This window comes from Pleurodeles waltl, chromosome 7, assembly GCF_031143425.1.
Source record: "Pleurodeles waltl isolate 20211129_DDA chromosome 7, aPleWal1.hap1.20221129, whole genome shotgun sequence".
In the NCBI taxonomy this organism is placed as follows: domain Eukaryota; kingdom Metazoa; phylum Chordata; class Amphibia; order Caudata; family Salamandridae; genus Pleurodeles; species Pleurodeles waltl.
The window spans coordinates 1,358,725,531-1,358,742,624 of record NC_090446.1 but is presented as its reverse complement, the minus strand read 5'-3'; the positions used below and the strand labels follow the sequence as shown (position 1 = coordinate 1,358,742,624).

The 17,094-nt window shown below is 45.9% G+C and overlaps 1 protein-coding gene across 6 annotated transcripts in view; it reads right to left on the bottom strand.

Annotated features, from left to right (window-relative positions):
* Positions 1-244: 244 nt before the first annotated feature.
* LOC138246308 (leukocyte immunoglobulin-like receptor subfamily B member 4A) overlaps positions 245-17,094 on the bottom strand; it is a 489,529-nt gene continuing 472,679 nt past the window's right edge. For all 6 annotated transcript variants that reach the window (XM_069200794.1, XM_069200789.1, XM_069200791.1 and 3 more), the window contains one exon: positions 245-4,713. In XM_069200794.1, the coding sequence (XP_069056895.1) occupies positions 4,555-4,713 (159 nt within the window). In that variant the 3' untranslated portion in view covers positions 245-4,554. The remainder of the gene's footprint in view (positions 4,714-17,094) is intronic.

The following is a 17,094-nucleotide window of genomic DNA, read 5'->3' as shown; positions in this document are numbered from 1 at the left end:
TGTGTCTTCGGCATGAATGAGCTATTTCTAAAAACAGATCTAGCATGGGCTTAAACATGAAACAGCTTAACTTGACCCCGAGGGAAAACTCCTCAAAATGTTGTTATCAAATATGGTCACTCTTAAAGCAAAGGCATGTACACCCACAAACGGTGCATCTGGGGTGACTAAAGATATCTAAAATAATTTAAATCTGGAAATGATTGTGCGCTGTTGAAATTTGAAAAGGATTATAGTCCACACACCAGTTTAATTTTTATTTGAAAACTGACACCCATTAGCATAGAAAACCTTTTCAGAACATGTGACGTTTTCATTCATTACTTTTGTACATTTAGGCCCATATTTATACTTTTTTAGCGCCGCATTTGCGCCGCTTTTTGACGCAAAAGTGGCGCAAACTTACAAAATACAATTGGATTTTGTAATTTTGTGCCGCTTTTGCGTCAAAAAACGACGCAAATGCGGCGCTAAAAAAGTATAAATATGGGCCTTAGTTCAACGACTGTGCCACTAAAACTGCAGGTTATTTTACTTTTATGTAATGTATCACTAAGTGTACTGTGTTAGAGGCAGAAGGGAATCTCTTCTATTCATTTCACTGTGTTAGTGTGTGAAACCATTGTTAAAATCCTTTTGTGTGCTGTAGAATTTTGCTTTATTTCATTTTAAACAATATAAATCAAGTTGATTACATGCAGTGCAGGCGTCATAGATTACAAGTGAAATAGTCTACTAGATCAATGAATCCTTTTTGTTTTGATCAAGATTAGTCAGAGCTCTAAAGGAGTTCATACCTTGGAAACGGAATCTACCTGCTATAATTAATTCAATTTCTTGCAAAGCTGGATGTTTGATTTATTGACCTGACAAGAAACAATCATCCTCAAACATCAACAAGTGTCTCGACCTATGTGAGGAAGACTGCTGCCTAGTAAACATGAAAGAGAAGCATTTGCCTGACAAATGTATTAATCGAGCCTTAAAGGACAAAGGCCCGTATTTATACTTTTTTTAGCGCCGCATTTGCGCCGCTTTTTGACGCAAAACGGCGCAAACCTACAAAATACAATGGTATTTTGCAAGTTTGCGCCGTTTTTGCGTCAAAAAACGACGCAAATGCGGCGCTAAAAAAGTATAAATACGGGCCAAAGTATCTCAGTGGGAAACAAACTATTTATTCAACAGTGTATACATAACCATTACTGGTGACAAGCAATAAAACACTTTACAAGGTATATCTGAAAATAACCGGGTCTTGGCTGCTTACCATGGCTACCCTTGGAAAAGCGAGTGTACAAAGGAGATAACTTGGCTATTCAGTTGGAATGAAACAGTTGCTTAGACCCTTGACTACTAATGTTAAACCACTGTTAACATTTCATCACTTGGGCCCAGATGTACGAAGCGTTTTGCATGGCGCAAACTGCGAAATTCGCAGTTTGCGCCATGCAAAACGCGCATCGTGATGCACAATCCCATTTTGCGAGTCGGTTCCGGTTCGCAAAGTGGGAATGCGACTCGCAAATAGGAAGGGGTGTTCCCTTCCTATATGCGATTCGCACCGCAATGCAGAATTGCTTTGTGACCGCGAACGCGGTCGCAAAGCAATTTGCAGTTAGCACCCATGTCAAGAGGGTGCTAACTCATTCGCAAAGGGAAGGGGTCCCCAAGGGACCCCTTCACCTTTGTGAATGTCGCCATAAATATTTTTTCAGAGCAGGCAGTGGTCCAATGGACCAATGGACCACTGCCTACTCTGAAAAAACGAAACCAAATGGTTTCATTTTTTCTTTTGTGTTGCAACGCGTTTTCCTTTAAGGAAAACGGGCTGCAATACAAAAAAAACTGCTTTATGAAAAAAGCAGTCACAGACATGGAGGTCTGCTGTCTCTAGCAGGCCACCATCCCTGTGAGTGCAGGGAATCGCAAGGGGGTCCCAAACTGCGACCCACCTCATTAATGTTAATGAGGAGGGTCTTTGCGACCCCCTTGCGATCCACAGAAGGTGTCTGAGACACCATTCTGCATATGATTTTGCGACTCGGAAATTGCGAGTCGCACCGACTCGCAATTTCCGAGTCTCAAAATCATATCTTACTACATCTGGCCCTTGGTCCCCTGTCACAATGGGTATTTCCGGTGTCATTCCGTTGCATGTTTGGTGTATGACACGCAGGTCGTTATTTTTCTTTAAGTTGGCAAAGGACAGATACAGGTCCTGGTTCATTTTCTGCTTTTTCTTTCCTTTTCCAAGGCTCAGATCTTCCAGGCCTTTACCTGGTTACCAAGAGGCGGATGGGTTTTGATAAAAAGCCATAGAAGGCAGAGATCCGCTTCGTCTAGGGGTAGAAAGAGACATCGAAAGTTACACTGCATTTATAGTATGAATGTCTTGGGCAAGAGTAGTTAAACTGGGCTATGCTGGGTTTGGTAACACGCCTGAAATATTCTCTCTGACTAGGGATGTGGTACCAGGTGCTAGTTGAGCCAGTGAAGTCTTGAACTGAAGTAAACTGCTTCAAATGATCATTTTACAAGCCTGGTCTGGACGCTAAGTCTGGAAGTCAGCGGACACTGCTGGCAGGGAATGCCCTAGACATTATGATTCCGGGTACAGGGTGTCTGCTGCCTGGCTTCATCTATAATCTAATATAGGTAGTGCTCGAGCGCTGAACTTGCATGTCAGCCTCCCAGCTAGGGCAGGAAGGGCAACATAGCAAAACCATAGGACCACAGCTTAACAAACCTTGATAAAGCTGGAGAACAAAATTGAGGTCTGCATATGTTAAAATAGGTAAGGTAATGGGCAGACTAGATGGGCCTTGCGCCACTTTAATTTAATCTAATCTAATTTAATTTAATCACCACTCATGCATTGAGGTTCCCTTCTTGCCAGCTGCCCCTAAAAAGCCTAGCACCTCTGTCTACCCTATCACAAAATCAACAGGGGCTGTCCTCCATGGATCTCTTTCATATGACCTGACTGCATATTCTAGCCTCCCTGGGTCTGTCTACCAATGTCATGCCATTTAAGGGGATCTTAGGAGGCATGCACCCAGGTCACACCCACCCTTCTAATACTGCCACGAACACCAGTGAACTACTCACTGTTCCACCATAATCAATAACTTACAGACCACAATGAACCAAGAGCCTGAAAGGAACCATCGATAACCAATCAGGCCTGATACTAGAAGTTGTAGGTAAAGCCAAAGCTAATCTTAATGCACCCAAAAGGCATAAGAAACATACCACAGCTTCTTACAGAGGGCCTTATAAATGGGGCTGTTACCCAAGTCTACCAAGACTGCACATTAATGGTGGCCCCTATGCAGGTGGGAGAATTGCTTCAAAAAGGGACTGCAAGGGTCGACCGAACTCCAGGAAACATACATGAAACCTTTCATTAAAACTCAGGATATCTGCAAGGGCAAGAAATAGACTTCCGACCAAAGTTACTGCAACCATCAACCATTCATGTTCAACTCACGATCACAGGGCAGTGCTCTTCTCGAATGTAAAGACTGGATCACACACACACACACACACACACAAAGACACGCACACACAGATGAACGTGCCTAGTATTTATACTCTGTAGTTGGGTCAAAAGTATCTTGATAGATGCAATGCATGAGCAGCACTTGCTTCAGGAGGATGGAAATTATCTGGAATGTAGGAAATGAATACCTGTGCAGAAATGCTTGAGAAACAAACAGCACTGAAGTGTGGACGTCATTTAAGGGTCGCCAGGGGGTCGCAGTTGCGACCCCTTAAGACACCTGGCACTGCCTTTGCGACATCTGGCCTAAAAAGTGGCAAAATTCAATGTCTACAACATGGGCAGCTCGTCCTAATGGACGTCGGTTGAGGCTTTACTTCCTGTTTTTTTGTCAATTTATTTTTATTAGACAAACAGTGAATATTATTATTTACTATGAGTCTAATAAAAATGAAGTACAGTTAGTTGGAATATTGCACTATCTGGCAGCTAAGGTAAGTAAAAATGATTTTAAATATATGTTGTATGCGTGCTTGTGGGTGAGAATGTTTATGGGAGACAGTACGTGAATCTGTGTGTATGTATGTACGTGCATGAGTCAAAGTAAAGTTTAAAAGCATGTGATGTCACTTCCGCTACCCCAAGCATTTTGGTGAATTGCCGCACACGCACTGATGTTCATGAGCAGAGCAGGGCTGGTGGAGATGGCTTCCCTTGTTTAAAGAGACCAGAACTGACCAGACCTCTGTGAGGTGAGCCCTTCGGGCATATAATGCAGAGGGCCATAATTCAACCTGTGAGCACTAAGGACGTTTGGGCTTGAATGGGTCGGCAGACATGGACCGTGCTGGGTTGGGTTGAGCTAATATGCAGGGGTTTAAGTAAGGTATTTTTTACTCTTGCAGAAGATAAGTCAACTCTGGAGTTGCTGAACTGTTGTCATGAAAATTGTTCAAATTAGATCGGATACAGTGGGATGAAGATGACTCATATTCAGCTGAGGTAGACACAGGGTGTTCTCCTCCTGGGTTATATCCAAGGCACGTCCATCAGTGAACATTAACCGCTGCGTATAAGGTTGTCTCTGGCTCCTGAAAGTTTGGGGCCGAGTTCTTCTTCTTATTCTTCAGAGCGTCTTTGTTTATCACAGCATAGGTGAGTCCTTCATCATCTCCACCTTCTTCCTGCTTTTTGACCTCTGGTGCAACCTGTAATTAGAAATGTTGCATTTTTAATGAGAAATCAACAACAGCCACAAGTGCCTCTTCTCTATAAACTGTGTCATTGGAGACAATGGGGGTTATTCTAACTTTGGAGGAGTGTTAATCCGTCCCAAAAGTGACGGTAAAGTGACGGATATACCACCAGCCGTATTACGAGTTCCATAGGATATAATGGACTCGTAATACGGCTGGTGGTAAATCCGTCACTTTTCCGTCACTTTTGGGACGGATTAACACCTCCTCCAAAGTTAGAATAACCCCCAATGTTTCTGATATTGTCAGCTTAGGTCCAGATGTACTAAGCGTGCGTTTCAAAAAAGTAGTTGCAAGTTACACACCGACTTTTTGTGACTGGGCCCTTATTTTGTAAAACGACATATGTACTAGGTCACATCAGAAAATCCCCATTCACAGGGAGTTGTAGATCAACATACCTAATGAATATTAACAAGTAGCTCGAAATTTGCAACCTCTTACGAGTGGCTGCATACACAGTGATGGGGGCCTGCAAGGAACTACACACCACATCTGTGTTTGTTCTCCCGGATAGAATTTAAAAAAAAAAAAAAATAACCCATGTTCTGCAAAGGAACCAGTTTTGATTTTAAAAACTAAGGGGCATATTTATACGGAAGTGGCACAACGTGGGTCTGTGCCAAAAATGTCAGCGCCACGATGCGTCACTTCTGAAACGCAGGGATGTGCTGTATTTACAAAAATACGGTGCACCCTGTGTTGCCCTAGTGCTGGCACTAAGTTTAGCTGCCAAAGCAGGCATCCTTCCACCATAGTGCAAGGGTGTCCACATTGAAGGGAATGATTGTTTATGAGCAGGAAGGCTTCCCTGTGCAAACTGTGGCTCATGGGACATTTTTAGATAAGAATTCAGCTATGTTTTTTAACAACCTTTATTGAGTTTTGAGAACTTACATTACAAGCAATAGTACATATATTATCATTATACTAGCAAAACATGTTAATCATGTCAAGTCATAGCCTTATGCATTGTAGTCAGACTCCATGACAGTAACTGGTAGGAGACAAAATTTAACATGAGCCTTGAAGCCAATATGGAATATTAACAGAGGCAGAGGCATACAGTCCCGATTTCGAACAACCCACAGGTGTGATGGGTTTGGTTTCATGGATGGGGAACGGACATATCAGGAGGAGGGGGAGTGCTGCTGCAGGAATGCATAGGGCAGTAAGGTGCATGATGTATCTAATCAGTCATAACTCTGATTGGCATCAGGGAGTCTTGAAGGGCGGTAAGCAGTGCGTCCCATTCCGCCGTGATGGGCACCTTCGTAAGTGCTAAATTTCTCCTCAGTACAGCAGCCTCTGGCAGGCGTCACTGGATGGTCACACTCCACCTGTACGCCACTCCAGACGGCGTCAAACCCTTCCAGTGCATGGCGATGGCCTGCTTAGCGAGCAGTAATGCAGGTTAATGAAGGGTTTATCGACCACCCCTTCTACGGAGCCTGGAAAGGTCCAACAGACAGCTAGCCATGCAATCCAAGTCCCCCTGGCATGTGAGGTGAGAGTATGGTGCAAACTTGCACCCATAACGCTCTCACTGACGGACAGCTTCAAAACATATGCCCCATTTATACCTCCGGGCCCAGTAAAAAGGGCATTCTGGAGATGTGGAAGGGTATTTCCTAGGTATCTTAGCTGGTGTTAAATAATCTCTATGTAACATGTTAAACTGCATATATTAAAAGTGGGGACTGAGAAAACCCTTCCTTGGGTACACTGTACCACTCCTTTTGTGTTAATGCATGTCTGACATACCATACCCAGGTATTCTGAAGAGTACCAATGGGTTTTGAGTGGTATAAGAGATGCCTTTAGTTAGTCATGTAATCAATCTCCAAACATTACCCATGGTGTGAAGGACCTGCATTAGGGGTGTGTCACCAGTTCTGTATCAGTAATGCCAAACATGCACTCCAGTGTCAACATGAGTTGCCTATGTGCAGGAAATTGGCCCGCTGGAAGACCGGTCTGCTCCACTAAGAGGTCAAAGGGGATGAGAGCTCCATCATGGAACAAAGCTCCAGCATATCCACCCATGATGGTTCCCAAAGTGCCAGTCACTCACTACCCAGACTTGCTCGAAATGAATGGATGGAGCCCAGAGGGATCTATGGTGCATAGATCAGCAATCTAGATGCAACGTTCAGCGCTCTGCGGTGGCATTCATGCGCCACTCGAATGAGGGCATTCGAAGACACAGGCAGGGCTGCACCTGGCATAAGGAACAGTTCCTGCACAAGCCTCAATACACTCTGCTCCAACCCTGGGCCCACTGCCGCTAGATGGAGCCCAGCCAGCCAACAGATTGACTACTGGAGCTTTGCCTCCAGGTAGTAGTGTTTAGACACTGGAGCTCCCAGTCCTCCATGCTCTGTCATCAGTTGTAGCTTGGCCAGCGCTACGCTACATCTCCCCTTCTTCCACACAAGGCCACCCAACAATGTATTCTGCGAGGAACAGGGAATGGTAAATTGGTAAAATTGTACAGGAGCCTCTGCGGCATGGCCATGCTGGAAAGTGTAATCCGGCTGTTCACTGGCAGGGGGAGAGAGCACTAAAAGGCTATTTGGGTTTGCAAGGAGGAGATCGCCCTCAAAACATTACCATCTAGGATATCCAGAGTCACACGAACAAATTTATATTTAAGTATCAAAAGGTGTGCGCCTCTCACCAAACAATTTGTTCACCAATTGTCATGGGGTGAGGAGGGCAGTCTAGGTAGAGTGGAAAAAGACAGGTCTTTTGCCAGTTCACTCCCAGGACATCCATAAGGTGTGGGAGCTACCATTTATCTACAAATGCTTCAATGGCAGGAAGGAAGTCCTTCTTAGCAGAAGTGACTGCGAGCCATTCAATGATTGGTAAACAGCTGTACTTGCACGCAGCATGTAATGCTTCAGCTGTACATTTAGCTTGTTATCTGAAGAGTGTTCCTGTCCCTTTGTTCCTCCAGCCTTCCAGGTGCTCTCAAATGGGAGTTATTTGATGCTGAACGGAGAAATCTGTTGTGGAATGCGGACAGAATACTGTCTCCCAAATTGTAACTTGTTGCAGAAATGTGCTTTTTCCCCCATGCAAGAGATAAAAGTAGCAGAAATGTGGCCTTATATTGCTACTTCAAATGTAAATTTTGAAAAGCTGAGCAAACTAAAAGATCTTTTGTTTAAAAAAAATGTGGTGCTTACCTCTTTGTTCAAGACCTATGATCTCCAAGTAGCAAACTCATCTACAAAGATACAGTCCCTTTTAAATCCCAACTTTCCAAAACATTTTGGTAAAGTAATATGTTGCATTTGCAACAGTTCCAACAGCACTGGGATTGTACACTTCTTTAAGGCTGTAGGTTCTGTTGTTCTCAGCACTTTCTAATCTGTATTTGGCATAATACTTCAGCCATACAGATTGACCATTGGAGGTATGCCACCAGGTAGTAGTGTTTCGGACACTGGCGCTTGCAGTCCTCCATGCTCTGTTGTCAGTTGTAGTTTGGCCAGCACTACTGTACGTCTCCCCTTATTCCACACAAGGCCACCCTACATTGTATTTAGGGTTTTAAATGTGCTGCGAGGGACAAGGATAGGTAAATTGGTAAAATAGTACAGGACCCTTTGCAGCACTACCATTCTGGAGAAGTAACCCTGCACTGGCTATTTGGGTTTGCAAGGAGGAGATCGCCCTCTCGAGATTACCATCTAGGATATCCCGAGTTGCATGATATACATTAGACCTAAGTATTGAAAGGTGTGTGGCTCTCACCAAAAAATGTGTTCATCAATTGTTATGGTGTGCGGAGGGCAGTCCTGGTGGAGTGGAAAAAGACAGGTCTTTTGCCAGTTCACTCCCAGGCCCAATGAAGCCTTGAAGATGTCCAGTATACCTGGTATATCACCTAGGCTGCTACAGATATCCCTGATGTACACAAGGACATCATCTGCATACAGTGAGATGGCATGTTTGATGCCACAGACAGGTATGCCCAAGTCTTGTCCACATTGCTGAAGTTGCTACATAAGAGGTTCCACCACCAGGGCAAAGAGAAATGGGGAGAGAAAATAACCTTGACACATTTGTCTGCTCACTGGTACAGGGGTAGAAATACGATGGCCAATCGAGCTCTTGATGAAGGAACTATACAAAGCGATTGTATAATTTCCAACATCTAGCATTTTTTGCAAGGCCACAAACATGTAGCCCAGTCCAAGGTGTCAAAGGCCTTCTCTAGGTCTAAGGCCAGGCATACCCCATTGGGCCACTGTTGCAGGGACTCCATCAACAATCTTTGCAGCCTACGAATATTGAGAGATGTGCAACTACCCAGTATAAATCCATTTTGTTTGGGGTAGCCCCATACCGGCATATGTCCCATCAACCGCATTGCAAAGATCCTGCTAAGTATCTTATAATCACTGCCTATCAGTAATAGTGGTTTGTAGGAGGAAACCTGCAGCGAGTCCTGTCCTGGCTTCAGGAGCGCAACCAATAGCACTACTCGCATAGAGGGGGGCACACACCCTGTATCACGAGCTGTAGTATAAACCTCAAGTAGTGTGGGGGTCAACAGGGCTGCATACATTTGATAAAATTCAATTGGAAGGCCGTCTAGTCCTGGAGTTTTACAAGTGGGAGAGTCCTGAATTGCACAGTGGTCCTCTTGCTCCATTATTGGACTATTCAATTCCTCTCTCTCATCTGGTGGAATCACTGATAACACGACGGCAGATACAAAGTCATGAAGACCAGATTGTCACTGCTCTGACCTTGAGTTGTACGGGGCTCGGTAATGCGCACAGAAAGCATTAAATATCACCCCCTAAGTGAGTGCGAAAAAAAGTTGATTCAGTTTGTCCCTCTCCTTGTGTTGCTTTGTCTGATACAACCTGTAATCTATTCACCATAAGGATTCAAGGAGGCAGGCATGATGGTCCCTCGGTTTCAGCAGTTCTTCCTGAGCAATTCCCCCTGTCAGTGCAGCCCTCTAACGTCCTCATGAGGAGGATTCCACCAGGGTGAGTTTGAGGCCAATCTCTTCCCATACCCAAATGATCACGTGTATGCATTGGCCCGCACCACAATCTTGAGGACTTCCTAATCTATTAGTCTTGTGCATCCTTGCTGCCATCAATGACACCAGGAGCAACCTTAGTGGCAAAGTGGATGGGGTGGAGCTGGGCCTCTTGAGGGAGGAGCCGTATATACCTTCGAACAGAGTTTCCCAAACTGACTTGTCCATACAAGCCCTCCAGCCTGCTACTGAGGAACCTGCTGTTAGAAATGGGGTTCTGGTTGGCTAGGGTATGCACATAAGCCAGGCAGAACCCACCCACTCTAGTCAGGGCAAGGGAGTTACACTTCCAAGATAACCCCTGCTCACCCCCTTGGTAGCTTGGCATAAGCAGTCAGGCCTAACCCGGAGGCAATGTGTAAAGTGTTTGCACAATACACGTGACGCAACATGTACACCACAAAGTAAACACAACACTGAGCTATGTAAAAATAAACTGTATTGCACCAAACATAATTAGACCAACATTACACTTTAGTAGTACCCTGCTACCTTAGCAGTTGTCAGAACGTTACACAAGTTACTAATACTCAGCAAGAATATGCAGTTGTCACATTAGAATACGTAAGTACTCAGGATTCTGCAACATAAGCAGTAGTCAGGAAATACAGTAAGAATTCTATGCACTTGTCATGAATACCTCATAAATACCCATAAAAGGAACACTAGAGAACATATCACAAGTCATAAAAAATACATATCAGCATGTCATGCCCATAAAAGGAACATCAGCACATATATGTAATGTCATGAAAGCAGGTAGGAACATATAAACCACTCCAAGGTTCATACTAAGCTCACTGAGCCAATATCTCCTAAAAAGTACCTGATTCTCTGAGGAAGAGGCACTCCTTGTGCCTAGAAGAATAGCATTGGGGCCCCCAGCGCTCCTATGCGCACAACGGGGGCCACGCGGTGCTCCTGGGGGAGAGGGGCGGTCTGCACCCTCTCCAATGCAGTAAACTGGCCCCCATGATTTTGGTGGGGGCCTCCCTCGGCCTCCACACACCCTGCACGTGGGGTGGGGCCAGGCGAGGCCCAACAAGTAAGTATGGGGGCGAGAGGAAGGGGCCTTCGTCGAGGTCTCCCTTCCCCGTCCTAGTAAAAGAATGCTGCCTGAATTGAAAAGGAGCGTCCTGCTCCTACGGCAGAGACCAGTGGTAAGGGGCGTTCCCCTCGCCTTCTCTCGAGTCCTGCGAGTCAAATACGGAGTTCGGACCCCTCCTGGGGCCCGCGAAGACACTCTCACCCACACCCGATGTGGTAGGCGAGTGTTTCTATTGATTCCCGGCCCGCCGCAGTGATAGGAGCAGAAGTGGAGGGCAGCTGGTGCTCCGGGGGCGATCCCAGAAGCAGACCGTGCCCCGGGGATACCGGTAGGAACATGCTTGCTCCGTTTGCCTTTCGCTCGTGCCCCGGGGGCACTAGAAGGAGCGCGATCCGCACGCTTTATGAAAATAGGACGCCCAGGCTGCGGCGGTGATTTGGGGCATCAAAAGAGCGCTTTTCAAAGCGCTAAGGCCAAATCTGTAGCCCGGGTTGCGGCGGTGATCCTGGTGATGGCAAGCAGCGCTCTTCAAAGAGCTGGGGGGCCCAACAAGAAGTAAGGCACACTCCAGAGTGCCACATGCAAAATCCCACGATGCTGGAGCACTCCTCATGCTCCAAATAATTACAGAGGTGAGGGGCCACGGCACCCGTCCCCTGGGAACAGTGAAAGCAGAAAGGAGCACAGGGCTAGTGGGCCCCGCAACAGGCAAGCACAAGGAAAATGCACTCAGTGGCAAATCCTCCTGGTGACCCAGCAGGTCACAGGTCAGCACAACAGCAGCAGTCCATGGCGGTCCCTGGTGAGTCCTCTCAGCCTTCTGTCCAGTTCCAAGAATGTCTCCAGAATGTTCAAAATGTGGGGAAAATTCCCCTGTACTTATACTAAGTTTACAGTGTGTTTTACAATGGGGGTGGAGAGAGGGTTCCAACCAGTTCACAACTGGTTCTGGGAGTGCCCTTTCTCTCCTCCAGCACAGGTTCCAAACATCAGTTGTGAGGTAAACAACCCTATTGTGCGAGGACAGGGCACAGCCTTTACAAATGCAGGTGCGCCCCGCCTCTCCCTTCTCTCAGCCCAGGAAGACTATACAATATGTAGACGCACCTCTGTGACACATCCACCCTCCCTGTGTACAGGTTGTCTGAAAAGTATGCACAAAGCCCCGACTGTCAGTCTGCCCAGATATGGATTGGAGGCAAGCTTCAAAACCCAGAGTCATAAGCACAGATAAATGAGCACTTTCTAGAAGTGGCATTTCTGTAACAGTAATAAAAAATACACCTACACCAGTAAGCAGCATTTCTTATCACTATCACAACCAGACAATACCTCCTACACATAAGGCAGGGCATTTCTAATGCAATCCTATGAGAAGGCAGTTTTCACAGCAGTGAGACACCAAGTTAGGCTGTTTGTCACTACCAGGACAGGCCACGCAACATGGCACATGTCCTGCCTTCTACATACATTGCACCCTGCCCATAGGGCTAGATAGGGCGACCCTTAGGGGTGACTTACATGTAGTAAAAGGGGAGTTTTGGGCCTGGCAAGTAAATTTAGATGCCAGGTCTCTGTGGCAGAAAACTGCGCACACAGGCCCTGTTCTAGCGGGCCTGAGATAGGTTTGACAGGCTACTTCAGTGGATGGCGCAAGCAGCGCTGCAGGCTCACTAGTAGCATTTAATTTAAAGGCCCTGGGTTTAGGGATACCACTTTACAAGGGGCTTATAGGTAAATTAAATATGCTATTTAGGTATAAGCCAATCATACCAATTTTACAAGGGAGAGCACATGCACTTTAGCACTGGTTAGCAGTGAAAAAGTGCTCAGAGTCATAAAGTCAGCCAACAAAGGTCAGAAAAATAAGGAGGCAAAAGACAAAAAGTCTAGGGAATGACCCTGTAAAAGGGCCAGGTCCAACACCTGATCTTCAAGTAGCAGAACTCAGTTGCACGGTCCGATTCCTGGAGGTTAGAATGGAGGACATGCAGTGGAGATCGAGGCATAACAACCTCCGTACTGGATTCCCAGAGGGAGTGGAGGGGACGGGCTCCACTACTTTCTTTGAGACATAGCTCTTTACTGCTGTGGCCCCTAACTTGGCAGTGGAGTGGGTGCTTGGGGTGCCTGCATGGCATCCTCTATCTGCGGCCCCCCAACGGCCAGTGGTGGTGCAGTTCCTAAACTTTAGAGACAAGGAAACAGTACTTCAGGATGCTCAACAATCCATTCCACTTACCTTTAAAAATGCGAGAATTCTCATGTTTCAGACTATAAGTTGACAGCGGGCTTCCTTTTTAGAAGTAAAGAGAAAACTGCATGATGCAGGCCGCACATATTCATTACTATTTCCCACCAAACTTAAAGTGATTGTAAACCAAAAAACATACTTTTTCACAGAACCGGAAGTTGCCTCGGATTGGGTGGAGCAGAGGCATCATGAGCCACAGGAGTTTGAACATGCTGTTAGTAATTGGTTCCCGCTGTCATCCTGGAATAAACACTAATGTCCCAAGCTGTGGAGATAAGCCAAACAAGCTACCAGCGTCCCAACACAGGCACAAAAAGAACAGTTGCAGGCACTGGTTGCTGCAGCTGGAGTATCTGCTTGGGGCGAGTCTCCTGTTACTGATGGCTCTGGAGAGGTACTGTCAGGACAGCAGTCATCCTGCCTTGGTCTTCCTTCCCAGAGACACACTACAAACAGCAGATGATATTGTCTAATCAGGACTGGAAGCCATGCCTTCAACCCTTCACCTGCTTTCTGAGTGTCCTGTCCCCTAGACTGCCCTCTGCACTGGGGCACTGTTGCTCTGCGGTTGCTGGGTGTCCCTGTGTCCACCTAGATGTTACTGTTCTTCTTTCATGCTACCCACCTTTAGGTCATCCCCACCCCTTGGCCCTGGTAGCTTACCTCTGCTATATTGGTAAACTGCTGAGACACGACCCCATTCCGTTCTTCATTGGAGGTGGTCTGGCCCTCTCCCGAAATACTCTACAGACCCACGTTCAAATAACTTATGATTCACTCTTTGGGCAGCCAGATGTTACTCTGCTGCCCTAAGGAAGGGGTTTGGTTGGTCTGTTTTGTTATCATTACTAGGCCTTACAACGAGCTACAAACACAAATGATGTACGGAATGCGGAACCAATCAAACATTAGCCCCCAGTCACAGATCTGGGTTTAGTCCATCAATTATTTTGCTCACCATGCCACCCCAGTTTAGACCAAGCCACATGCAAATTAGTCTTGATCCTGTTCCCCATTGGAACAGCCCAGCCAGAACTGACAGGCCAAGTCCTCCCTGGACTAGGAACAAGCATCCTGGGACCAGTTTCAGGGTTTCACCCTTCATCAGCCAGGCTAGCTTGAATCCATAGGCATAGTGAGCCCGGGACCGATGTCTGGGCATACCCGGTGCACTAAGGGCAACAAAAGAAAACAAACACAAATGATGGATGGAATGCAGAACCAATCAAACATTCACCCTCAGTTACAGATCTGGATTTAACCCATCAATTCTTTTGCTCACCATGCCACTCCAGTTTGGACCAAGCCATATGCAAATCGGTCTTGATTGGTTCCGCATTCCGTCCATCATTTGTGTTTGTTTGCATGGGCTCCCCAGCCAAAACTAAGCCAGGTCCACCCTAGACCAGAAACAAGCATCCTAGGACCTGTTTCGGGGTGTGCTTCAGATTGCCACCACGACTCTATGCAAGTCTTGCAGCCGTGTTCTCTGTCAGAGACCCCGTCACATAACTCATGGCACCGCTGTTATTGCCAGCTGACAGCATATCAGCCCAGATGAGGACGGATGCTGCATCCCTCTCCAGAGTTTGAAGATTAGGTGTCCACCAACTTGTGGCTCCAAGCCACACTAGTTGGGAATTCACGTACACTCATGCTAAATTGTGAAAAGGACAACACAAAATAATTTTAGCTCAAGTCAATTTCATCTTTAATTGAAATTGTTTGCTCTTCAATATGAAAAAGTCCAACCACGTCCCTGTGCTTTTGTTGTTCTGGGAATAACTATTGTATCTTGAAGTGTGCTGCTTGTGCTATATCTGCTTTGTGTGCAAGATACGCTAGCACGTTTGCTGTTTCTGCTGTATCTGTTGTGTGTGAGGGAAAATTGACCTGCTGCCTGTGCTACACCTACTCTCTCTGTGAGAGAAACTAGCACTCTGCTACACTTGAGCAATGTGAGAAACATATTCTTTTGCTTTTCATGCGTGCCCTTCCCTTCGCGTGAAGGAAATCTGCACAGCTGTACCAAGTGGTCTTCCTGTTCTCTGCTTTTGAGGGAAGTTTAAATGACAGTTGTCTGCAGTAATTGGCATAGACATTGGCATAGGCTTAGTAGCAACAAGTGTGACTCTGCTAAATCCTGTCAGTCTCTAGATCCTGTCTTTTCAGTCTTACAGCGCCGCATATATATTTACCTTCCTCCTTTTCACATAGAGTCAATGTAGCCAATGATTATGTTTAGTCAAGACTACATCATTGCAACTTAATTTACCTGGGTATCCATGAGTAAAGAATAACCCACCTGCAAGGACTGCAGAATGTCATTGACTTAAAAAGTATGACCCTGTGGCTGATTACTTCAGACAGATGCACTGGCTTCCCCGTAAGAATAGAGTCCAGATTAAGTATGTGTGCCTGGTTCACAAAGTTTTTAATGGACTAGATATTAATCCTTTTCTGGAAACTTTTTTCCCTGCGTTTAGTCTTGGAACCTCTTAGGGCAGCTGAAGTTAACAATGAAAGGATTTAAGCTAGAAAACTAGGAGTAGTCATTCCTTTCAGGAATGGGTAGCCTCGTGACAGAACTCTCTACCGCTCTCCATTAGAATGAAGCCAGACTGGCTATATATTCAATAATTGTGTATACATAATGTTTTCAAATGACCCAAATTCAGGTTATTCCCCATAGTGCCAGGAGGTCGCAATGCGATTAAGAAGACACAGAAGAAAAATAAATAAGTAGCACATTGTGTTCAAGATCCTATGCCCAGTGCATACATCAATCAAAGAAAAGGAGCATGCATTCCAAAAGCTAGTTTTCAAAAGTACCAATATGAGTACTAACATTGTTATAGTAAATGAGATTAATTACCATAAGTGTAGTATTGTACAGCACCGCCAAGTAGAACAGAATCAGGACAGGCAGACAAACACTGGGGTCCAGATTTACTAAGCCCTTGCATTGGCATTGCGCCATTCAAGGTGACACAAGACAATGGCAAGGGACTAAGTGATATATATGAAGCAGCGCAAAGCCACCTTGTATGGCTCTGCGTGGCTTAATAAATCCTGTGTAACACAAGGCAGTGAAAATGGCTGCTTTGCGTTACTCTGCAACGGGAAAGCATTTCATGGGTGCAGTGTGAGCATTCCCACATACCCACCTGTGGACTTTGGCTCATTCCCAGATTTACTAAGGGTAGTAAACCTCGGAATGCATCAAAATGCTGCGCCATTCCAGCAGATGCGTAACAAGGAAAAACATTTTTATTTCTCCTTGTTATTGCCTCTTTCTACGTGTGCTGCATTCTGCAGCACACGTAGAAAGAGGAAAACGCCAATGAGGATTGTGTTTGTGTAGGAAGGTGTTGCTTCCTGCACAAAACCTATCCTGTTTGTAACGCAGGCACCCTTGAACCATGGCGTAAGGGTGCCTGCGTAGGTGCTAGGCAGCATTCAGTACGTCAGTGCAGAGAGAGGGCAGGAATGCACGTTATCTTATTAAATATATTGCATTCCTGCTCGCTCCATTTTAGTCTGCGCAGCTCAGGAAGTTGTGGTACTGCATTGTGTTGCGTCAAATGTTAGTATGTCTGGCCCTGGGAGTCATCAAGGACCATCTCTAATTCAAGGCAGTTTATAGATCAGGAATGATCTGGGTACATGGGGCGGCTGGTGTTCAAGGGCTAAGGGGCTGCGCCCCTAGCCTTTTCTGGCCTCTCTACTGAAGCATATATTTAATTACATGATGAAAGTAAAACATTTTCTGCACAACATTTTCCAAGTGAAAGTTGTGCACTTTGAAAAGCCCCACTGCGCCTGCATCAGTATGTGGCTGAGAGCTGCACAGTAGGGCTGACAGGGCTTGCCCACGCAAATCCCTTACGTTTTCTCAGAACGCAGTGACGTCCCTGGCTTATCTCCTCCTCCACCAGAAGCCCTGATAGTAAACAGCCT